At 43.5% G+C, this 20,527-nt stretch overlaps 1 protein-coding gene across 2 annotated transcripts in view; it reads left to right on the plus strand.

The window, feature by feature from the left end:
• Positions 1 to 1,580: 1,580 nt before the first annotated feature.
• LOC129703182 (chloride channel protein 2-like) overlaps positions 1,581 to 20,527 on the plus strand; it is a 496,183-nt gene continuing 477,236 nt past the window's right edge. The window contains exon 1 of one of the 2 annotated variants that reach the window (XM_055645357.1): positions 1,581 to 1,831. In XM_055645357.1, the coding sequence (XP_055501332.1) occupies positions 1,781 to 1,831 (51 nt within the window). In that variant the 5' untranslated portion in view covers positions 1,581 to 1,780. The remainder of the gene's footprint in view (positions 1,832 to 20,527) is intronic. The other variant, XM_055645358.1, reaches the window with a different exon arrangement.

Below are 20,527 nucleotides of genomic sequence, written 5' to 3' on the forward strand. Positions count from 1 at the left end.
GACAAAAAGTTCTAGAGTAACTCAGCGCGTTTCGGATGGGTGACGCTCAGGGTCGGGACCCTTCTTCAGAACGAAGGCAAGGGATCGATGAGGATTGTTGGTGGCTGATGCCAACTCCCAGCTTCCACCAACTAATTAGATTTACAATTAAACACTAGTTTCAAGGAAAGGAGACAGGAACCCTTTTTTGTCTGTGTTTTTGACAATCCTCTGCCACAGTAAATGGAGGCCTCTCAGAAAAGCAAATAGACAATAGACAATAGGTGCAGGAGTAGGCCATTCGACCCTCCGAGCCATTCAATGTGATCATAGCTGATCATCCCCAATCAGTACCCTGTTCTTGCCTTCTCCCCTTATCCCCTGACTCCGCTATTTTTAAGAGCCCTATCTAGCTCTCTCTTGAAAGCATCCAGAGAACCTCGGAGGCCGAGAATTCCACAGTCTCACTACTCTCTGTGAGAAAAAGTGTTTCCTCGTCTCCGTTCTAAATGGCTTACTCCTTATTCTTAAACAGTGGCCCCTGGTTCTGGAGAAATGAAAGAAAGGTTCTGGCAAATGAAGAAAGTCTGCGCATATCTGAAACAACCAACATGTTTAAGGAAGATAGACACAAAAATGCTGGAGTAACTCAGTGGGACAGGCAGCATCTCTGGAGAGAAGGAATGGGTGATATTTTGGCTCAAGACCCTTCTTCAGACTGAGGGGAGGAGGAGACTAGAGATATGGTAGAGTAAGGTGTCCCCTATCCCTAGTCTCACCCTCCCCTGATTCTCAGTCTAAAGAAGGGTCTTGACCAGAAACATCACCCATTGTCTCTCCAGAGATGCTGTCTGTCCCGCTGAGTTACTCCAGCATTTTGTATCCATCTTCGGTGTAAACCAGCATCTGCAGTTCCTTCCTACACACGTTTACGGATGCCTTATGAAAACAATAATGACTGCAGCAATAACTCACAGCCTCGCACTAAGGCCCAACCCCAGTCCTCACGGTGGATATTAATGGTTGTTTATCTTGTATTGTTGATCTTCCCTCTTTCAGCAGTCGTTATCTGGCCTTTGCCGGTCCTGGTTTAGGCTCGAGTAAAACAAACTGCAGTTACCGACCTTGTCAACGTGAACAGGAAAACTGAGGGTCGCAGAATGGCACACATCAGATTATTAAATATTAGAAACTTCAATAAAAAACGCCATTGACAGCCTATGATTTGATCAGCGACCCGCAATGAAGAAAAGCACAGCGAAAACAAGAACTGGCTGGAGTAAAACCAGGCCGGGGAGAAATACAAGGGAGTCTATTATACTATTCCGAGAGGTCTCAGAATAACACAGCATTAACACAGCCGGTCTGTGGGGTGTTTTAATGCTCCCGCCGCGGCTGCGTTGTAAAAACATGTTGCACCTTGAGTGGGTTTGACTAAAGGGCAGTGGGCACATACTTGTGTGCGGAGCTGCCGGTATATACCCGGAACTGCGCTCCGCAGTGTAACTCAGCCCACAGTGTGGGTGAGCACGGGTTACAGCCAGTGTCCGCTGGTCTGCAGCTGCCCGCTGTTGTTGGTGGAGCTGGGCGCTGGGGGGAGTGTAGTGGGCTGGGGCAGAGTGGGGGTAGGTGTCCTGTGCTGGGCTGCTGTCCGGGCAGGGTGGCGGGGCGGTAGAGCAACACCATTCATCCCTGGCCGCGGCAGCGAGTGGTGCGCTCCGCTCGGCTCGGCAACTGACAAGCTTGTGTGTTACAGCAGCAGCAGCAGCAGGCGGCCGCTGCTACAGACGCAGGCACAGACATGGCTGGAGCAGAGGAGAACCGCGGCGCTCTACACTATGAGCAGACTCTGGTAAGCTTACTTTCCCTCATACTAGCACCGTGCACCAGCCTGGGTCCGTGTTCAGCCCTGTGACCCGCGTCTCCTCACATTGCTCTTGGATGTGTATGTATGTATGTCTGTCTCTCTCACTTCACTGTTCACCCACTCACTCCTGCGCCGTGAAGTAAGACTATCGCCGCAGCTGTTTGTGTTCACTGTGTGGCTGCCAGTACAGATATAAACAAGGTTCTTGATGTATAGCCCACGTGCATTCTTTTCCCATTGAAATCCGGCCTTGACAATTAGCAAATTGTAGTTTGCCACATTGTAGATATTTGTTGTTAGATGTGTGAGATGATTTCTTGTTAACACGGTGTGTGTGTGTGTGTGGGAATCGCGCCATTCGGAAAGACGTTCGGCACTGTTTTCATTCAAAGTACAATCATTTCGAGCTCAGAAATGCTTCGAGAGGCTTCAAATGAACGCTTTCTTCATAGAATTGTTAAGAATTTCTTACAAAGGCCTCAGCTGATGCCAATAATAGTTACGACCAGTTTCCTGCATCTTCTGAGCAACTAGTTTGATTACACATCATCAGACCTGAGTTGGGACATTTCCCCAGTGCTGTCTAACTTATAAGGAGCAAGTTTCCAAATTGAAAAGGGATTACTCAACGGCCGATGTTTTAATTTGCAGACATCACAAGACGACACTCGGTTGAGCCGTGGGCAGTGAAGAAGGTTGTCAAGGGATACAGCAGAACATAGATCAGTTTTATATATATATATATATATATATACACATATATATATATACACACACACACGCATATATATATATATATATATATATATATTATATATATATAATATATATATATATACACACACACACACACATATATATATATATATTATATATACACACACACACACACAGGGATATATATACACACACACACACACACACACACACACACACACACACACACACACACACACACACACACACACACACACACATATATATATATATATATATATACACACATTAACCACTTTGGGGGGTTTAAAGGAAAGGGGTCTTGACCCGGAACATCACCCTTTCCTTCTCTCCAGAGATGCTGTCTGTCCCGCTGAGCTCCTCCAGCATTCTGTGTCTATCTTCGGTTTAAACCAGCATCTGCAGTTCCTTCCTGCATAGAACAGTACGGCACGGGAATGGACCCATGGGCCCACAATGTGTGTGCCAAACACAATGCCAAGTTAACACTGATCTCACCAGCCTGGACACGGTCCTTATTCTTCATTCTCTCCACTCTTGAATGTCTATCTAAAAGCCTCTTAAACACCACTATCATATCAGCCACCACCCCTGGCAGTGCATTCCAGACTCCTCTGTGTTAAAAATAAAGTGCACCGCACATCTCCATCAAACTATTCTCCTTTCACCCTCCATCTATGCCCACTAGCACTGGACATTTCCACCCTGGGAGAAAGGTTCTGACTGTCTATGCCTCTCTATTTTATATATTTCTATCAAGTCTCTCCTCAACCTCCAACGTTCTGGAGAAATCAAAGTCCAACCGACCTCTCGTGGTAACTGAATCCTCCTAATCCAGGCAACATTCTGGCAAACCTCTAATGCACCCTCTCCCAAGCTTCCACATTTTTTCTGAAGTGGGATGACCAGAACTACACGCCAAACTCCACTTGCAGCCTAACCAAATCCCTATAATGTTGCATCATAACTTCCTGACTCTTGTATTAAAGCCCTCTAGCAATGAAGGCAAGCATACCATACACCTTCTAAACCACCCTATCTATGTGCTACCATCTTAAGTGAATCATGGACTTTGACATCAATGCTGTTAAGAGTCTTGCATTAAGTGTATACTTTCCCCTTACATTTAGCCTCCCAAAGTGCAACACCTCACAATTGCTCGGGATAAACGCGATCTGCCATTTCTCTGCACATTTCTTCAGCTGGTCGATATCTTGCTGTATCCTCCTACAGCATTCCTCACTGTCTGCAACTCATCCAATTTTGATGTTGTCAGCAAACTAACTGATCAATTGGTATACATTTCCAGCTAGGTCATTTTTATATGTATCACAAACAGCAGTGTTCCCAGCACAGATCTATGCGGAACTCTGCTGGCCGCAGACCTCCAGCCAGAATATCTTCTTTCCACCACAATCATCTGACTTGCATGAATAAGCCAGTACTGAACCCATCAACCAAGTCATTGTGAATCCTGTACATCTTCATTTTCTGGATCAACCTGCCATGATGGACGTTATCACCATATCCATCTCCACAACATGCCTTCATCAATACCTTCCCTACCTCCCTACCTCTATCTTTGTCACCTCCTCGAAAAAACACATTCACGTTAGTGAGGCACGTCTATGCTGGCTAACCTCAATTAGCCCTTTTTTTTAAAAATGGGAGTAAATCCTATCTCAAAGATTTCTCTCTAATAGTTCCCCTAACACTGACCTGAGGCTCACCAGCCAAAAGTTCCTGGGATAATCTCTACTTCCCTTAAACAAAGGAACACCATTGGTCATTCTCCAGTCCTCTGGGACCTCGCCTGTGGCTAGAGAAGAAACAAGGATCCTCGTTCAGGCCCCTGCAATATCCTCCCTTCCCTCCCTCAATAACCTACACAAGAGGCTCACCAGGATGCTACCTGGATTACAGGGCATTAGTTATAAGGAGAGATAGGCCAAACCTGTAATGTCCTCTGGAGTGTCAAAGGCTGGGAGGAGACCTGAGAGAAGTTTATAAAATTATGAGAGTCATAGAAATAAAGTCTCTTTTCCCCAGGCTCAAAATGTCAAACACTAGAAGGCATAGTTTGAATGTGAGAAGGAAAAGGTTTAACGGAAATGTGCATTGCAAGTTTTTTACACATAGACTGCATTGGAGGTTTTGCTGGGGTGGGCAGATATGGCCGTGACATTTACAGGGGTGTTTAGACAGGTACGTGAATATATAAGGAACTAGACCAAGTGCAGACCCGTTGGGTCTGTTCCCCCAACGTGCGATTGTGGGGGGAGGGGGAGGCGGCATGCAGCGTCACACACTAACTACACCCCCCCCCCCCACTCACGCTAATGGAGGGGAGGAGGGGGAGAGAGAGAGAGAGGGGGGAGGGGGGGAGGAGAGGGAGGGGGGGAGGAGAGAGGGGGAGGAGAGAGAGGGGGGTGAGAGAGGGGGGGTGAGAGGGGTGGGGGGGGGGGGGGCAGGGAGGGGGGAGGGAAGGGGGTAGGGGTGTGTGGAGGGGAGGGGGGTTTAGGGGAGGGACATTTGGACAGGTACATGGAAAGGATAGGTTTAAAGGATTATTGGACAAGAATGGGCAGGTGGGACTAGTGTAGATGTGGCCTGTTGATCAGCGTGGTCCAGTTGGGCCTAGGGACTTGTTTCCACACTGTTGACTCTATGACTCTCCACTACTCTAAGTCAGTGGTGGGGAAGTTGATCTGGGCTACACGCACACCTCTCTGCAACGTCTAATAGAGTCATAAGGCATGGAAACATTCCCCTTCGGCCCAACTTGTGCATGTCAACCAAGACGCCACATCTAACCTAGTCCCATTTGCCCCATTTCCCTCTAAACCTTTCCTTTCCATATATCACAGCAAGTGTATTTTAAATGCTGCTATAATACCTGCCTCGACCATTTTTCCTGGCAGCTCGTTCCATATACCCACCACCATTTGAGTGAAGAATTTGCCTCTCTGATTGATATTAAATCTTTATAAGAATTATGGGGCTAATTCCAGGTAGTATCTGGCTAATGTATGCGCTGGTGTGCTCACGGCCTTGCCAAGTTTGGCATGTTTTGCTGCCGATTGGCTTTTTCATGAATCATCTGCATTGGTTAGATGGAGGATGTTGCATTACCAAATACTAGAGTAAGTGAAGCTGATATGTACAGGAGGAACTGGCACTTGACTTGGAATAGTCATCAGGATATGACCATTTTCCCCTTTATTGATCACCATAAAAGGCTGGGGAAGAAGGCGTGTGGGAACACCATTGACTGCAGGTTTCTCTGTGAATCCTGCTACCAGGGAACTAAGTGTCCCCTGTAAATATATTTCAGAATGTTTCAGTTGATGTTTTTGTTTGTAGAGGAATTATTTTAAAAGGTCCTCCTTGAATGAAGGGCACCTTGTCCACTTTGTGATGAATTATGGACTATCCGCTAAAATAGACAAATGTCTGGATCCAAATCATGGAACTCCTGATCCAACAATGTTATGGGGAGAAATTTACCTGGAGGACTGCTGTGATTCCATTACCAGTGAGGGCTGGGAATGTCAGTGATGACTGGATTAAATATACATTTATATTATTTAATATATTTAATATTTAATATGTATTCATATTATTTAATATTTAATATTTAATATTTATTCATATTATTAATTTTTTTAAATGTGCATATATATATATATTAAAAAAGAAGGACACAAAAAACTGGATTAACTCGACAGGACAGGCAGCATCTCTGGGGCGAAGGAATGGATGACATTTTGGGGCGAAACCCGATATATATATTAAATAATAAATATTTCCTTATCATTAAATATGAGGAAAATTACTCCTTGTGAAGGCTACTATTTTTACATTGTCATGCTGAAATCCTTAATCCAGTATTTTGATGAGCAGACATAATGCCATGGACAACCCAGCGGTATGATTAGGCCAAATGGTATGATGAGTGAGGCCAAACATAAATTGGAGGAACAGCATCTCATATTTTGCTTGGGCAGCTTACATCCCATGTGTATGAATTTGATTTCTCTTTCAAGTAACTCTTCCATCCTCCCTCTCTCTCCATCCCTCCCCCACCTGAATCATACTAGCTTCAAAGTCATCTTGTTGAATCTCATTGTCAGTGCTGCATCTCACCAAGGCCACAGCTAACAATGGCCTGTTTTCTTTGTCATTGTTACTTTTTTGCATATCTTTCATTCATTTGTTCTATGTTTTTCTACATCACCATCTATATCTCTAGTTCCCCTTTATCCTGACTCAGTCTGAAGAAGGGTGTCAACGTGAAAATGTAATCTATCCCTTTTCTTCAGAGATGCTGTCTGGCCATCTCTAATGTTACTCCAGTATTTGTGTCTATTTTCAGCATCTGCAGCTCCTTCCCAAAACATGCCGTGCAAGTGTTGGGAAGACCAAACAAAACCTTTCCCTTTGGTCTGTGAAATGAGCTGTGAATCCCAGCTATCCATTTTCCTGGCAACCTTCTGAAACGGTGTATTTACTTATGGCAGTGCATGTCCTTCTGCTGACCCTCAGTTTATCTGCAGAAGTGATTGCCTGTGTCTTTGTTACCTTTAAATGTGACCACAATGATCTCTGAGCCATGCTCCACATTATCTCTGTACGCATCAGACCATCCGTGGACATGGTGTCTGTCATGTAGCTCAACTCCCAGCAAGTCATAGTGTCATACACGCTGGGATGGGACCTCTTCACATACTCTGTGCAGTGGTTTCTGGTTATCAATGCCACTTCAGTAATTCTCATTCATGTTTTTAAATCCTTCCACGGATTTGCCATTCTTGGCCTCCAAGATTCCAAGCTTGGTCTCCTTGGATTCCAAGATGGCGACCAGCTCGGGCGACGATTTGCCTGCTAGCCACAGAAGTAGATCTGCAGTCACATATTACAATCACTCCACACTCTTAAATCTCTATTCCTGCAGCACTAGATGCCATTCCCTTATCATGTATCTATACAATGTAAATGGTTCGACTGTAATAATGTATTGTCTTTCTGCTGACAGGTCAGAAGCTTTTCACTGTACCTCGGTACACATGACAATAAATTAAACTAAACTGTAACTATCTCAGGTGTACTCTCTGCCAGACCTATAACCATCTGAGACATCTACACTCCAATTGTGGACTCTTAACTATCCCTGATGGAGATGGAGTCGGCAGATGGAGGAATATTAGTTGTCAGTTGTACGCAAGTGTTTTATTGTCATGTGTCCCAGGTAGAATAATGCCATTCTTGCTTGCAACAGCACAACGGAATATGTAAAAATAGTACACTGTAAACAATATAATAAACAAGAGGAAAAAAGAAGTTCAGTGTGTGTGTATATATATATATGTATGCTCCATAGAAACTTACAAAATTCTTAAGGGGTTGGACAGGCTAGATGCAGGAAGATTGTTCCCGATGTTGGGGAAGTCCAGGACAAGGGGTCACAGTTTAAGGATAAGGGGGAAATCCTTTAAAACCGAGATGAGGAGAACTTTTTTCACACAGAGAGTGGTGAATCTCTGGAACTCTCTGCCACAGAGGGTAGTTGAGGCGAGTTCATTGGCTATATTTAAGAGGGAGTTAGATGTGGCCCTTGTGGCCAAGGGAATCAGAGGGTATGGAGAGAAGGCAGGTACGGGATACTGAGTTGGATGATCAGCCATGATCATATTGAATGGCTGTGCAGGCTCGAAGGGCCGAATGGCCTACTACTGCACCTAATTTCTATGTTTCTATGTTTGTATGTGTGTGTGTGTGTGTATATATATATATATATATATATATCTGTTCAGTATATGTAGCTGCATACAGATACTACACATTTTCTGCACACACACACACACACACACACACACACACACACACACACACACACACACACACACACACACACACACACACACACACACACACACACACACACACACACACACACACACACACTGAAGTAGACTAAAATATTTCTCTCTCTTTAAATTCCTAATTTTCTGTTCACTTTTTAGCCTCGATTTGTTATTGAACGGGGCCTCGTTAAATAATATAAATCATTAGTGTTGGGCCACATTTCACTATTATTTCAGCTTCATTTATTGTCCTGTGCCATAAAGATTTTTACTGCACCGTTAAGATTTTACAATTCGTTCAATCATCAGAAAGCTCACATTATAAAATTGTTTTATTGGTGGCTGAAAATAGATGAGAAAATGTGGCAGAATTCTGATTCCTTCCTTTCCCGATTATCACACATTGCTCTTTCCAGCAAGAACAGAGATCAAAGCAATTAGTCATAGTTAAACAGCACGGAAACAGGCCCTTCAGCCCAACTCGCCTGTGCCAACCAAGATGTTCCATCTAAGATTGTTGCATTTCCCGCGTATGGACCATATCCCTCTCAATCTTTCTTATCCATGTACCTGTCCTAGTGTCTTCTAAATATAATTTGGTGTATAGTGTGCAGTTCTGGTCGCCCCTTTGCAGGAAAGCTGTTGAGGCTTTCATCAGAATGCTACCCGGATTAGAGGGTTTCAGCTGCAGATAGACTTGGATTGTTTTCTCTGGAACATCGGGGGTTGAGGGGAGACGAGAGAAGTATATACAATTATGAAAGGCATCGACCAAAGGTTCCCAGCCTGGGATAAATTTTGCCTACCCAGGGGGTAAATGTGTTGATTCTGGATTTGTGCATATTTTTTCTCATTGACTGACTGTGTTTGGTTCTGGTATCTGTGCATCATGAATTGTTCATAAATAAGTGAAACAACATTGTTATGTGCTATTAGAGTTGCCTGGGGTAAACGGGATGAAAAAGGTTGGAAACCCCTGGCATAGATAGTCAGAACCTTTCGATCCTGGCATTGGGTGCTGTCTATGTGAAGTTTGCAAGTTCTCCACCTGGGTTTCCGCTGGGTGCTCAGGTTTCCTCCCACATCTCAAAGATGTGAGTTTGTTGGTTAGAACATTGGCCCATGTAAAATAACCCATGGAACCAATGTGAATGGGTGGTCGATAGTCAGTGTGGACTTGATGGGCCAAAGGGCCTGTTTCCACTGTGTCTATAAATTCTATCTCTTTAAACTTCCAAGGGAATCGCTGGCATGCTTTCTTTGTGATATCATCTACGTGTGGGCCCCAGGACAGTTCGGGACACTGTGAACACTTCACTGCCAATCCCACACAGAAAACTGGCACATGGTGGGGGGAATAGTTCAATGGAGATGTGCGGGACAAGTCTGTTACACAGATAGTGGTAGGGGTGTGGAACGTATTACCAGGTGGAGGCAGATAGTGGCATTTAAGAGGACTTTAGATTGGCAATGAAAGTGCAGGGGGTATAGGGATATGAATCATGTATAGGCAGATGTGATCAGTTTAACTAGGCATCATGTTCGGCATAGACACTGTGGGATGAATGGCCTGTTCCTGTGATGTATTGTTCTATGTTCTAACTGCTGTTGTAATATCTGTCTCATTCCACATATAGACACCAACCTCTTCAGTTTTGTATTACATTTTGCCCCTCCATATAACCATATAACATATAACAATTACAGCACGGAAACAGGCCATCTTGGCCCTACAAGCCCGTGCCGAACAACTTTTTTCCCTTAGTCCCACCTGCCTGCACTCATACCATAACCCTCCATTCCCTTCTCATCCATATGCCTATCCAATTTATTTTTAAATGATACCAATGAACCTGCCTCCACCACTTCCACTGGAAGTTCATTCCACACCGCTACCACTCTCTGAGTAAAGAAGTTCCCCCTCATGTTACCCCTAAACTTCTGTCCCTTAATTCTGAAGTCATGTCCTCTTGTTTGAATCTTCCCTATTCTCAAAGGGAAAAAGCTTGTCCACATCAACTCTGTCTATCCCTCTCATCATTTTAAAGACCTCTATCAAGTCCCCCCTTAAACTTCTGCGCTCCAGAGAATAAAGACCTAACTTATTCAACCTATCTCTGTAACTTAGCTCTTGTCTTTGATTCTCTGACCCTAGGGGAAAAGACTGTGAATGTTACCCTGTCTATTGGAGTCATACAGCATGGAAACAGATCCTTCGGCTAGACTTGCCCACACAAATGTACTCTGGCTCTATAGGTTCTGACTGTCTATGCCTCTCATTATTTTTATATACTTCTATCAAGTCTCCTCTCAACCTCCAACACTCCAGAGAAAACATTCCAAGCTTATTCAACATCTCCTTTTAGCTGCACTCCGAGATCCCTCTGCTTTGCTACACACCCCAGAACCCTACCATTCACTGTGACATCCTGTCCAGGTTGGCATTAAATCCTGCTGTAATCTTTGAAAGCCACCTTTGCTATCCAAAATGCCATCTACCTTAGTGTCATCTGCAAATTTAGTAATCATGCCTTGTACATGCTCATCCAAATAGTTGATATAAACCACAAACAGCAATGGGCCCAGCACTGAACCCTGAAGCACAAGACTAGTTGCCGGCCTCCAGTCCGAAAAGCAACCTTCCACCATCATTCACTGCATCCATCCACAAAGCCAATTTTCTATGCAGTTGCCTAGTTCTCCCTGGATCCCAATGCGATCTACCTTCCAGAGCAGCCTACTATGCAAAACCTTATCTGAAGAAGGGTCCTGACCTGAAACCTTTCCTGTCCATTTACCTCCATAGATGCCGCTTGTCCCAATTTCTCCAGCAGTTTGTTTACTATGGATACCAGCATTGGCAGACTCCCGTGACTCATAATTTGCCGCTATCTGTGCTGACCTGCCATTATTCTTCCAATAATTACTACATCAGTTAATTGCTTTTTCTTTGGAACTCATTAAGCAAATATAGGATCCCATTTTCAGATGCGGGATGTGCACACTTTCCAGCGAGTGGCTTGGTCCACCAAACCACAGCTGAAACTCTTGCTTCTTGTTTATAACAAGATGTTGATGTTTCCTTTGAGCCCTGTTTCTGGGACACTCGGAAGCTTCTTTCTTGAAAATCATGTGAAGAGTGGACATTGTCATCCCTGTTTGGCTTATGATACAAATGTGGGCAAGTAGGACCAGCTTAGATGGGCATCTTAATCAGCATGAGTGAGTTGGGCCGAAGGGCCTGTTTACATTGTCCATGACTATGGCCTCAGAGAGCAAGCACAGACCTGATGGGCTGAAGGGATTTCATCTACGCTGTAATGACGATGGCATCTTAATAATTGCCCATTTTTTCAACTGCAAGTCCTTGTTGTATTGATTGAGTCACACAGCATAAGCCCAACTTGCCCTTGCCAACCAATTTGGCATATCTTTGCTAGTTCTACCTGCCCATGTTTGGCCCATAGCCCTTTAAACCATTCCTATCCATGGACCTGTCCAAATGTTGTAGTAGTACCAGCTCTTCAAAAAGTGGAAATTGTTCACAACTGTGCTGTCGTGTACAAACTCACACCAAGTTCTGTTTCATCCCCATCACCCCTTGCCTCCTGATTTGATTAATGATTGAGTAATGCCCCTGGTTTAGTTTAGTTTAGAGATACAGCACGGAAACAGGCCCTTTGGTTCATCAGGTTGTGCCAACTAGCATTCCCCAAACACCAATGCTATCCTGCACACACATTATTGACAATTTACCATTTTTACCGAAGCCAATTAACGTAGAATCTTGTATGTCTTTGGTCTGTGGGAGGAAACCTGAGCACCCGAAGAAAAGCCACACAGGTCGCAGGGAGAACGTACAAACTCTGTACAGACAGAAGTCACGATCAAACCCTGATCTCTGGCGCTGTAAGGCAGTAACTCTACCGCTTGCGCCACTGTGCTGCCCCAACATTTTTCAACATTTTTATCCTTGTTTACAAATCCTTCCATCGTCAAATCCCTTCAGATTTTTTGACGCTTGTGCATCTCCAAAATAATTGGTCAAACAATGATGCTGCTTATCACCTGTCAAAGGCCCAAGTTTCAGAATCTCTTTGCTGCCTGTTCCATTTTCTTTTTCCTCTGCTCTAAAATACAACATATTGATTTGATCGAGCTTGGTGTTGTCTGCATGATATAGAAACGTAGAAAATAGGTGCAGGAGGAGGCCATTCAGCCCTTCGAGCCAGCATCGCCATTCATTGTGATCATGGCTGATATATCCTTCTGACATTTAAATTTCCTTTATTTGGTGATGCTTTTATGAAGTGTTTTGGGAATTCTTTGTTAATTGATGCCGTATAGAATTTGGTGTTTTAGATCAGCTCTTCATACTACTGTTAGGAAAGAATAATGGAATCTCAGTTTTATCTCAAACGAAAGTAGAAAAACAGTTGGATACGGAAAACATAATTAACCATAGCCAACAGGGATTTCAATAGGTAAGGCAGATTTGACTGGCCTTTGTCTGAAAATATCAAGGAACAGTGGATGTTCAATGACATTTTGGTATTCAGTAAGATACAGCATGCAATACCCATGACTTAGGGTTTAATCATTTCTATCCAGAAAGGCAATAACTAGCTACAAAACAACAAGCAGAAACATAAAGATCAATGGTAATTATTAACTGTAATAAAAAAGGAACTGCAGATGCTGTTTGTATCAAAGATGGACATAAAATGCTGGAGTAACTCAGTAAGTCAGGCAGCATCTGTGGAGAACATGGATGGGTGACTTTTTGGGATGGGACCCCTCTTCAGACTGATTGTGGCGGAGGGGGGAAAGCCATCTTTTCTTGCTTCTAGTTACCCCTCCCTCCGCTACAATCAGTCTGAAGAAGGGTCCCGTCCCAAAACGTCACCTATCCTTGTTCTCCAGAGATGCTGCCTGACCTACTGAGCATTTTATGTCTATTTTAGGTGACAATTTGGAAGTGCCTTAACAGATTAATGTTCAATGGGTGTCACAGTAGCCAGAGACCTTGGTTCCTTCCTGACCTCGGGGGCAGTCTGTCTGGATATTGTGCGTTCCCCCTGTCACCATGTAGACTTCCGCTGGGTTTCATGTAACATCCCAAAGACGTTCGGGCTTGGAGGTTAATTGGCCACTGGAAATTATCCCCAGTGTGTAGGGAGTTTATGAGAAAATGTTGGGGGAGTCCAGAACCAGGGGCCACAGTTTAAGAATAAGGGGTAAGCCATTTAGAACGGAAACGAGGAAACACTTTTTCTCACAGAGTTGTCAGTCTGTGGAATTCTCTGCCTCAGAGGGCGGTGGAGGCAGGTTCTCTGGATACTTTCAAGAGAGAGCTAGATAGGTCTCTTAAAAATAGCTGAGTCGGGGGATATGGGGAGAAGGTAGGAACGGGGTACTGATTGGGGGTGATCAGCCATGATCACATTGAATGGCGGTGCTGGCTCGAAGGGCGGAATGGCCTCTACTCCTACACCTATTGTCTATTGCCTATAAAATGGGATAACATAAAACTAGTGTGACCGGGTGGTCGGTGTGGACTTGATGGGCTGAAGGGCCTGTTTCCATGCTGTAGTTCTAAGCTAAACTAAATCGCTGCAATCTAATGTAATTATTTAAACTTGGGTGCCATTAGCACAACATTTGTAGACTATATAAAATTGGGGAGATGGAGTTAATATTGTGTCCCAACACGCAAATTTTTTTAAATAAATTTGCAGAATTGGTTGCATAATAGCTTCAGCAAATTGGGGCTGTGCATTTTGTGAAGCGGAACAGAGTTTATATACTGTCAGGGTAATATGACGAAAATAGAGGGAATGAAAGAATGACAGCGCAGTTTGAGATTTTTATTTAAAGATGGAAGCAAAGCCATGGTGTTTGCTTCTAGATGAATTACAAACTTGTATTGACCCTTGGCAAGGCCACACTTGCAGTATAATCTACAGTTCTTGTCACCATATCATAAGAAAAGCTCTCCACTAACAAGGACGTTGCAACAGTAATTCATGATGATGATGATAGCAGCATCGGGAGGGTACACCTTTTAGAGAAAAGCAGAGGTTTCAAGATGATGACAGCATGATTTTATGATCAGTGCAGGGACACTCATGATCAGGATTAGGAAGCACTTTTTAACCCACAAGCCAAAATAGATGGTAGAAACATAGAAAATAGGTGCAGGAATAGGCCATTCGGCCCTTCGAGCCTGCACCGCCATTCAATATGATCATGGCTGATCATCCAACTCAGTATCCCATCCCTGCCTTCTCTCCATACCCCCTGATCACTTTAGCCACAAGGGCCACATCTAACTCCCTCTTAAATATATCCAATGAACTGGCCTCAACTACCTTCTGTGGCAGAAAATTCCACAGATTCACCACTCTCTGTGTAAAAAAATGATTTTCTCATCTCGGTCCTAAAAGATTTCCCTCTTATCCTTAAACTGTGACCCCTAGTTCTGGACTTCCCCAACATCGAGAATAATCTTCCTGCATCTAGCCTGTCCAACCCCTTAAGAATTTTGTAAGTTTCTATAAGATCCCCCCTCGATCTTCTAAATTCTAGCGAGTACAAGCCGAGTCTATCCAGTCTTTCTTCATATGAAAGTCCTGCCATCCCAGGAATCAGTCTGGTGAACCTTCTCTGTACTCCCTCTATGGCAAGAATATCTTTCCTCAGAATAGGTAGAGTTGCTGCTTGACAGCGTCAGAGACCCTGGTTTAATCCTGACTGGGTGGGTGCTCCCTGTACAGAGTTAGTACATTCTCTCTGTGACCACGTGGCTTTTCTCTGGGTGCTCTGGTTTCCTCCCACATTCCAAAGACATACACGTTCTAGGTTAATTGGCATCTGTAAATTGTCCATAGTGTTTACGATAGAATTAGTGTACGGGTGATCAATGTTTGGCGGGCCGAAGGGCCTGTTTCCACGCTATCTTAATTCTAAACCTTACTAACTTGTTGTTGTCCTTGCAGGTTAGTTTCCAGTGATTCTTGTACAAGAACACCCTCGGTCTCCTTGACCTTCTTTCAATCATTCCCAATATCACAAATAAATGCCCCTCCTTTATTCAAAATGGATGAAATAATTATTTTCACTTTGTATTACACGTGGCATGTCCTTGCTATTCATTTAGTCTTGTTATAACCCCTTGAGCCCATTCTGCACCCTCCTTCTAATTTGAACTGCCACCCAGGTTTGCATCATCAGTAAACTTGGATGAATGGATCAAGATAATATCCGAATATCCGAATGATTTGATATGGATGTTGACAGCTGATTATCAGAAGCACCCCACAAGTAATAGCCCAGCAACTCAAAAAGAACCTCTCTATCCTGCTCTTTGCTTTCTACCTGCCAGTCTATTCTCAATTACTCCCCAATAGTGTACACTCTAATTTGTTTAACAATCCCTTTGTCAGAGACCCACTAATTCTGCCCACATTTCCTTGTATTCATGGAGTTGTAGGGTTATGCCGCATAGAAACAGCCCTTCAGCCCACTGCGTCCATGCCAACCACCCAGTTCTCCGACGTCTTACTGTCTCCGACTACATTTTATCTCTGCTTGCTTTGATGTTAGCTTCTCCCAGCTAACAATGATCTATTCTACCACGTTCCTTGATTTCCATTCCCTTTGTCCTAATTTCACACCTTACACTTCCTAGTCTATGTATCTCCCTCTCCCCTGACAACAGTCTGAAGAAGGGTCTCGACCGGAATCAGAATCATAATAATACTTTATTAGCTAAGTATGTTTTGCAGCATACAAGGAAATTTGCCATACAGTCATACCAATAAAAAGCAACAGAACACACAAAATACATTTTAACATAAACATCCACCACAGTGACTCCTCCACATTCCTCAATGTGATGGAAGGCGATAAAAAGTTCAATCTCTTCCCTTCTTTATCCTCGGGGGTCTCGAGTCTTCCGTTGACGGGGCGATCTTGGCTCCCGTAGCCAGTGGTGTTAGGGCCCTCCACGTTGGGGCGATCAAGCTCCTGCATCGGGGGGGAATCTCAGCTCCCCCGCGCCGTGCGATCTGACCCCGGGTCGGGGCTGGTCGAAACCTCCTGCATCTTTGGAGTTCCCAACATCGCTCTCTAACCGAGACTGCGAGCTCCACAGTTGGAATCCGCAGGCTGCGGTTGGAGCGTCGATCCCAGGCAATGGATCGGCTCTTATGATAAGTCCACGGCCCCGCGGTGGAGCTGAAAGTCAATCCTGAGCAAGGCCTCCAGCTCCATGGTGTTAGGCCGCAGAGCGACCGGAGATACGATCCGGAAAACAATCGCATCTCTGGTAGGGTAAGAGATTGAAAAAAAGTTTCACCCGACCCTCCCCCCCCCACAAAAAACAAACCAGAGAACATTAACACAAGCTTTTAAAACAGACTAAAAATAACGATAAAAGATGAAAAGACAGACAGACTGTTGGCGAAGCTGCCATCGTCGGCGCTCCCTGGCGATAGACGTTACCCATTCCTTTTCTCCAGAGATGCTGCCTGTCCCGTTAAGTTACTCCAGCATTTTTATGTCTATTTGCAGTATAACAAATGTTTTGTTCTACAATAATTTGGTGTCCCAGACTGTATACTCAGTGCTTTGTCTGAGGAAGGCAAACATGCAATACGCCTTGCTCACCATCCCAACATCACCATCCTTTCTACCTTGCTACTCTCAGGGAATTGTGTACTTGTATCCCAAGGTCCTTCTGTGCAACAACACTTCTCCATGCCTGGCACCAACTGAGCATGTCCGGTCCTTGTTTACTTCCTGAAATGCATCCATTTGCCCTTGTCGGAGTTAAATATCTTTGATCGGACTTTGATTGGCTTTACCTTCCACTAAACAATATTCCCTTATCGTGTATCTGTACACTGTAAATAGCTTGATTGTAATCATGTATTGTCTTTCAACTAACTGGATAGCACAGAACAAAAAGCTTTTCACTGTACCTTGGTACATGTGACAATAAACTCAATGTAACTAAGTTCCATCTGCTATTTCCCTTGTCCACTTTTCCAGTTGATCCATATATACAGTTGTTGCTTCTTTAATGTGGCTAAATATTGAGCTAATTAGTAGACAGTTTGTAATTAATATACCAATTAATATATGAAAGGCTAAATATGATCACATCCACTTGTTTGTCCTCCTCTGTTCTACTAATTGCAATCTCAAACATCTCTAATGGATTTGTCAAACATAACTTCCCCTCCATGAATTCAATTTGACTCTGCTGAATTATGGATGTCCCATTCTTTCTCCTTAAATGTAATCTAGTAGGTTTGTCTGTGACTGATGTAAGAAGGCCACTTGGCACTTCTGTTTCTTCTCCCCTTTGCAAGCACTCCAAGCGACTTACGTAAATTCACACTTACCTAAACAATTCTTTAAGCCAACTGATGCCCCCGTGGTCTCTGTGTCGGAGCTCCCACGGTGGTCCCTGACATGGAGCTCCACCGTGGTCTCTGTGTCGGAGCTCCCACCGTGGTCCCTAACATGGAGCTCCACCGTGGTCTCTGTGTTGGAGCTCCCACCGTGGTCTCTGTGTTGGAGCTCCCACCGTGGTCCCTAACATGGAGCTCCACCGTGGTCTCTGTGTTGGAGCTCCCACCGTGGTCCCTAACATGGAGCTCCACCGTGGTCTCTGTGTCGGAGCTCCCACCGTTTTCCCTGACATGGAGCTCCACCGTGGTCTCTATGTCGGAGCTCCCCTGTGGTCTCCACGTCGAATAGTAAATTTACGTGTGTATAGTAGGACTTCCGTTGTCAACTTGCGCAAGGGTTTGCAGGACATAACCCTTACATAAGTTGGGGAGCGTCTGTATTTCCAAATTGTTGAGGTTACATTTGGAACTTGCATTGTCGTCGGGACCATTCTGTCATGGATTAATGGTGTGATGATCTACAAAGGTTAATTCCCGGGATGGCGGGACTGTCATATGCTGAGAGAATGGTGCAGCTGGGCTTGTACACTCTGGAGTTTAAAAGAATGAGAGGATATCTCATTGAAACATATAAGATTATTAAGGGTTTGGACACGCTAGAGGCAGGAAACACCTTCCCGATGTGGGGGGAGTCCAGAACCAGGGGCCACAGTTTAAGAATAAGGAGTAAGCCATTTAGAACGGAGACGAGGCAACATTTCTTCTCACAGAGAGTGGTGAGTCTGTGGAATTCTCTGCCTCTGCGGTGGAGGGAGGTTCTCTGGATGCTTTCAAGAGAGAGCTAGATAGGACTCTTAAAATTAGCGGAGTCAGAGGATATGGGGAGAAGGCAGGAACAGGGTACTGATTGGGGATGATCAGCCATGATCACGTTGGATGGCGGTGCTGGCTCGAAGGGCCGAATGGCCTACTCCTGCACCTATTGTCTATTGTCATTAGAACCTTTTGGAAGGTGACTGTCTCTAATGTTTCCACAGAACTCTTCTTCAAAATCTTGCGATGAAGGTCTTCAGCATTTAACAGTCTTGAATACCATTCATTTATTTCAGCTTCTCACCGTCTCTACACCTGCTCTCCTCATTTTTTCTGATAGATGTTTTGCATGTTTCTGGGTCTTTAATATGAGATGGTTTGTTATATTTTAACCACTCTTCCTGTTTTGGGCTTTTATAGCCCCAACAGGTGGTATATTAATTGCAATCAATCTACTAATTACTTTAATTAAATCAATTATTTCATCAATTAATTAATCAAGCTAATTAATTAATTAATTAATTGGCTGGTTGGTTGATTAATTAATTAATTTGATTGATTAAAGAACGCTAATTACCTGCCTGGTGTCAAAGTTTTAATAGTTTCTCAGCCTATCATAATCAACTCCTCTCTAATATTTTGTAGTTGTTTTGTTTAAATTTAAGAATCTGATGACAGATTGAACTAAATAATCACCGGTTCTTTTTGGCTTACCAACCTGGTTCTTAATTAGCCGTTTCTTATTGTTCAGTATTATTCTTAAAATAGGCTGTTGGTTCCTTAACATATTTATTGAGAACTCTAACTTGTGTATTCCAAGGTATCCACAACATATTACAGCTACTTTGGTCTGCCTGATCCAAGCAAATGCTCTTCTAGTTTCCAGCTGGACTGTGTTGTACATTATATCTGTTGTTTGGGGGTTTATAAGATAACGCATCAATTTTTTCTGCCCCTCGATATTCCTTAACACTTCCCTAATTTATTAATTAATTTTCTGATCGATGATTCTTTCTTTCTATTGTCTTCATCTTATGTTTTATCAGGTAACCCCACCTCCTTTTGCATTTTTCATAACAATGTTATCCTGAATTCCCGACCTAGGTCACATTGCAGCCATATTTTCAAGATGCTTATAGCATCACACTCACTGTTGCTATCAACCCATCTCTACAAATGCGACATACTTTCAAAGAACTTTCAATTTTGCTGTACAGAATTGTTTCTGAAGCCTATTTCTTCCAGAATCGCTTATTTCTCCCAAGTCTCTAGAGAAAGCTTGTTGGAATTTTCGATAACACGGCACATTTCTTGTGTAGGAAGGAACTGCAGATGCTGGTAAATGATGCTCACTCTCAGTCTGAAGAAGGGTTTCGACCCAAAACGTCACCCATTCCTTCTCTCCAGAGATGCTGCTTGTCCCGCTGAGTTACTCCATTGCAATGTCTACCATTGCACATCTCTTAGCAGTTATAACAATTACCAAAGAATGATAGAACCTGCTATTTTGATGGAGTGTTAAACCAGCAAAATCATGTGAACTGTTCATTTTATACCCGGCTTCATTTTACTTTCTACTAATGTAATTGTACAGAGAAAGTTTCAATGGTAATGAAGATGGATAAAAAATCTTGGCCTTGCTAGTGCTTCCAATATCTCAAAAATGAAGAAAATGAAAAATCTGATTTTAAACAAATTCCTAATGAATGGTTTATTTGACAGCAATAAAAACACAATCAATTAACGCTAATTACAAAGCTTTTTCATCCAAACATAATCTGCTTATTGAAGCTAAATTGAGCCGTACCTTTAATCCATATTGGCACCAGAATTTTAACAAAATGAGT

This window comes from Leucoraja erinacea, chromosome 14 (assembly GCF_028641065.1).
Source record: "Leucoraja erinacea ecotype New England chromosome 14, Leri_hhj_1, whole genome shotgun sequence".
NCBI classification, from domain to species: domain Eukaryota; kingdom Metazoa; phylum Chordata; class Chondrichthyes; order Rajiformes; family Rajidae; genus Leucoraja; species Leucoraja erinaceus.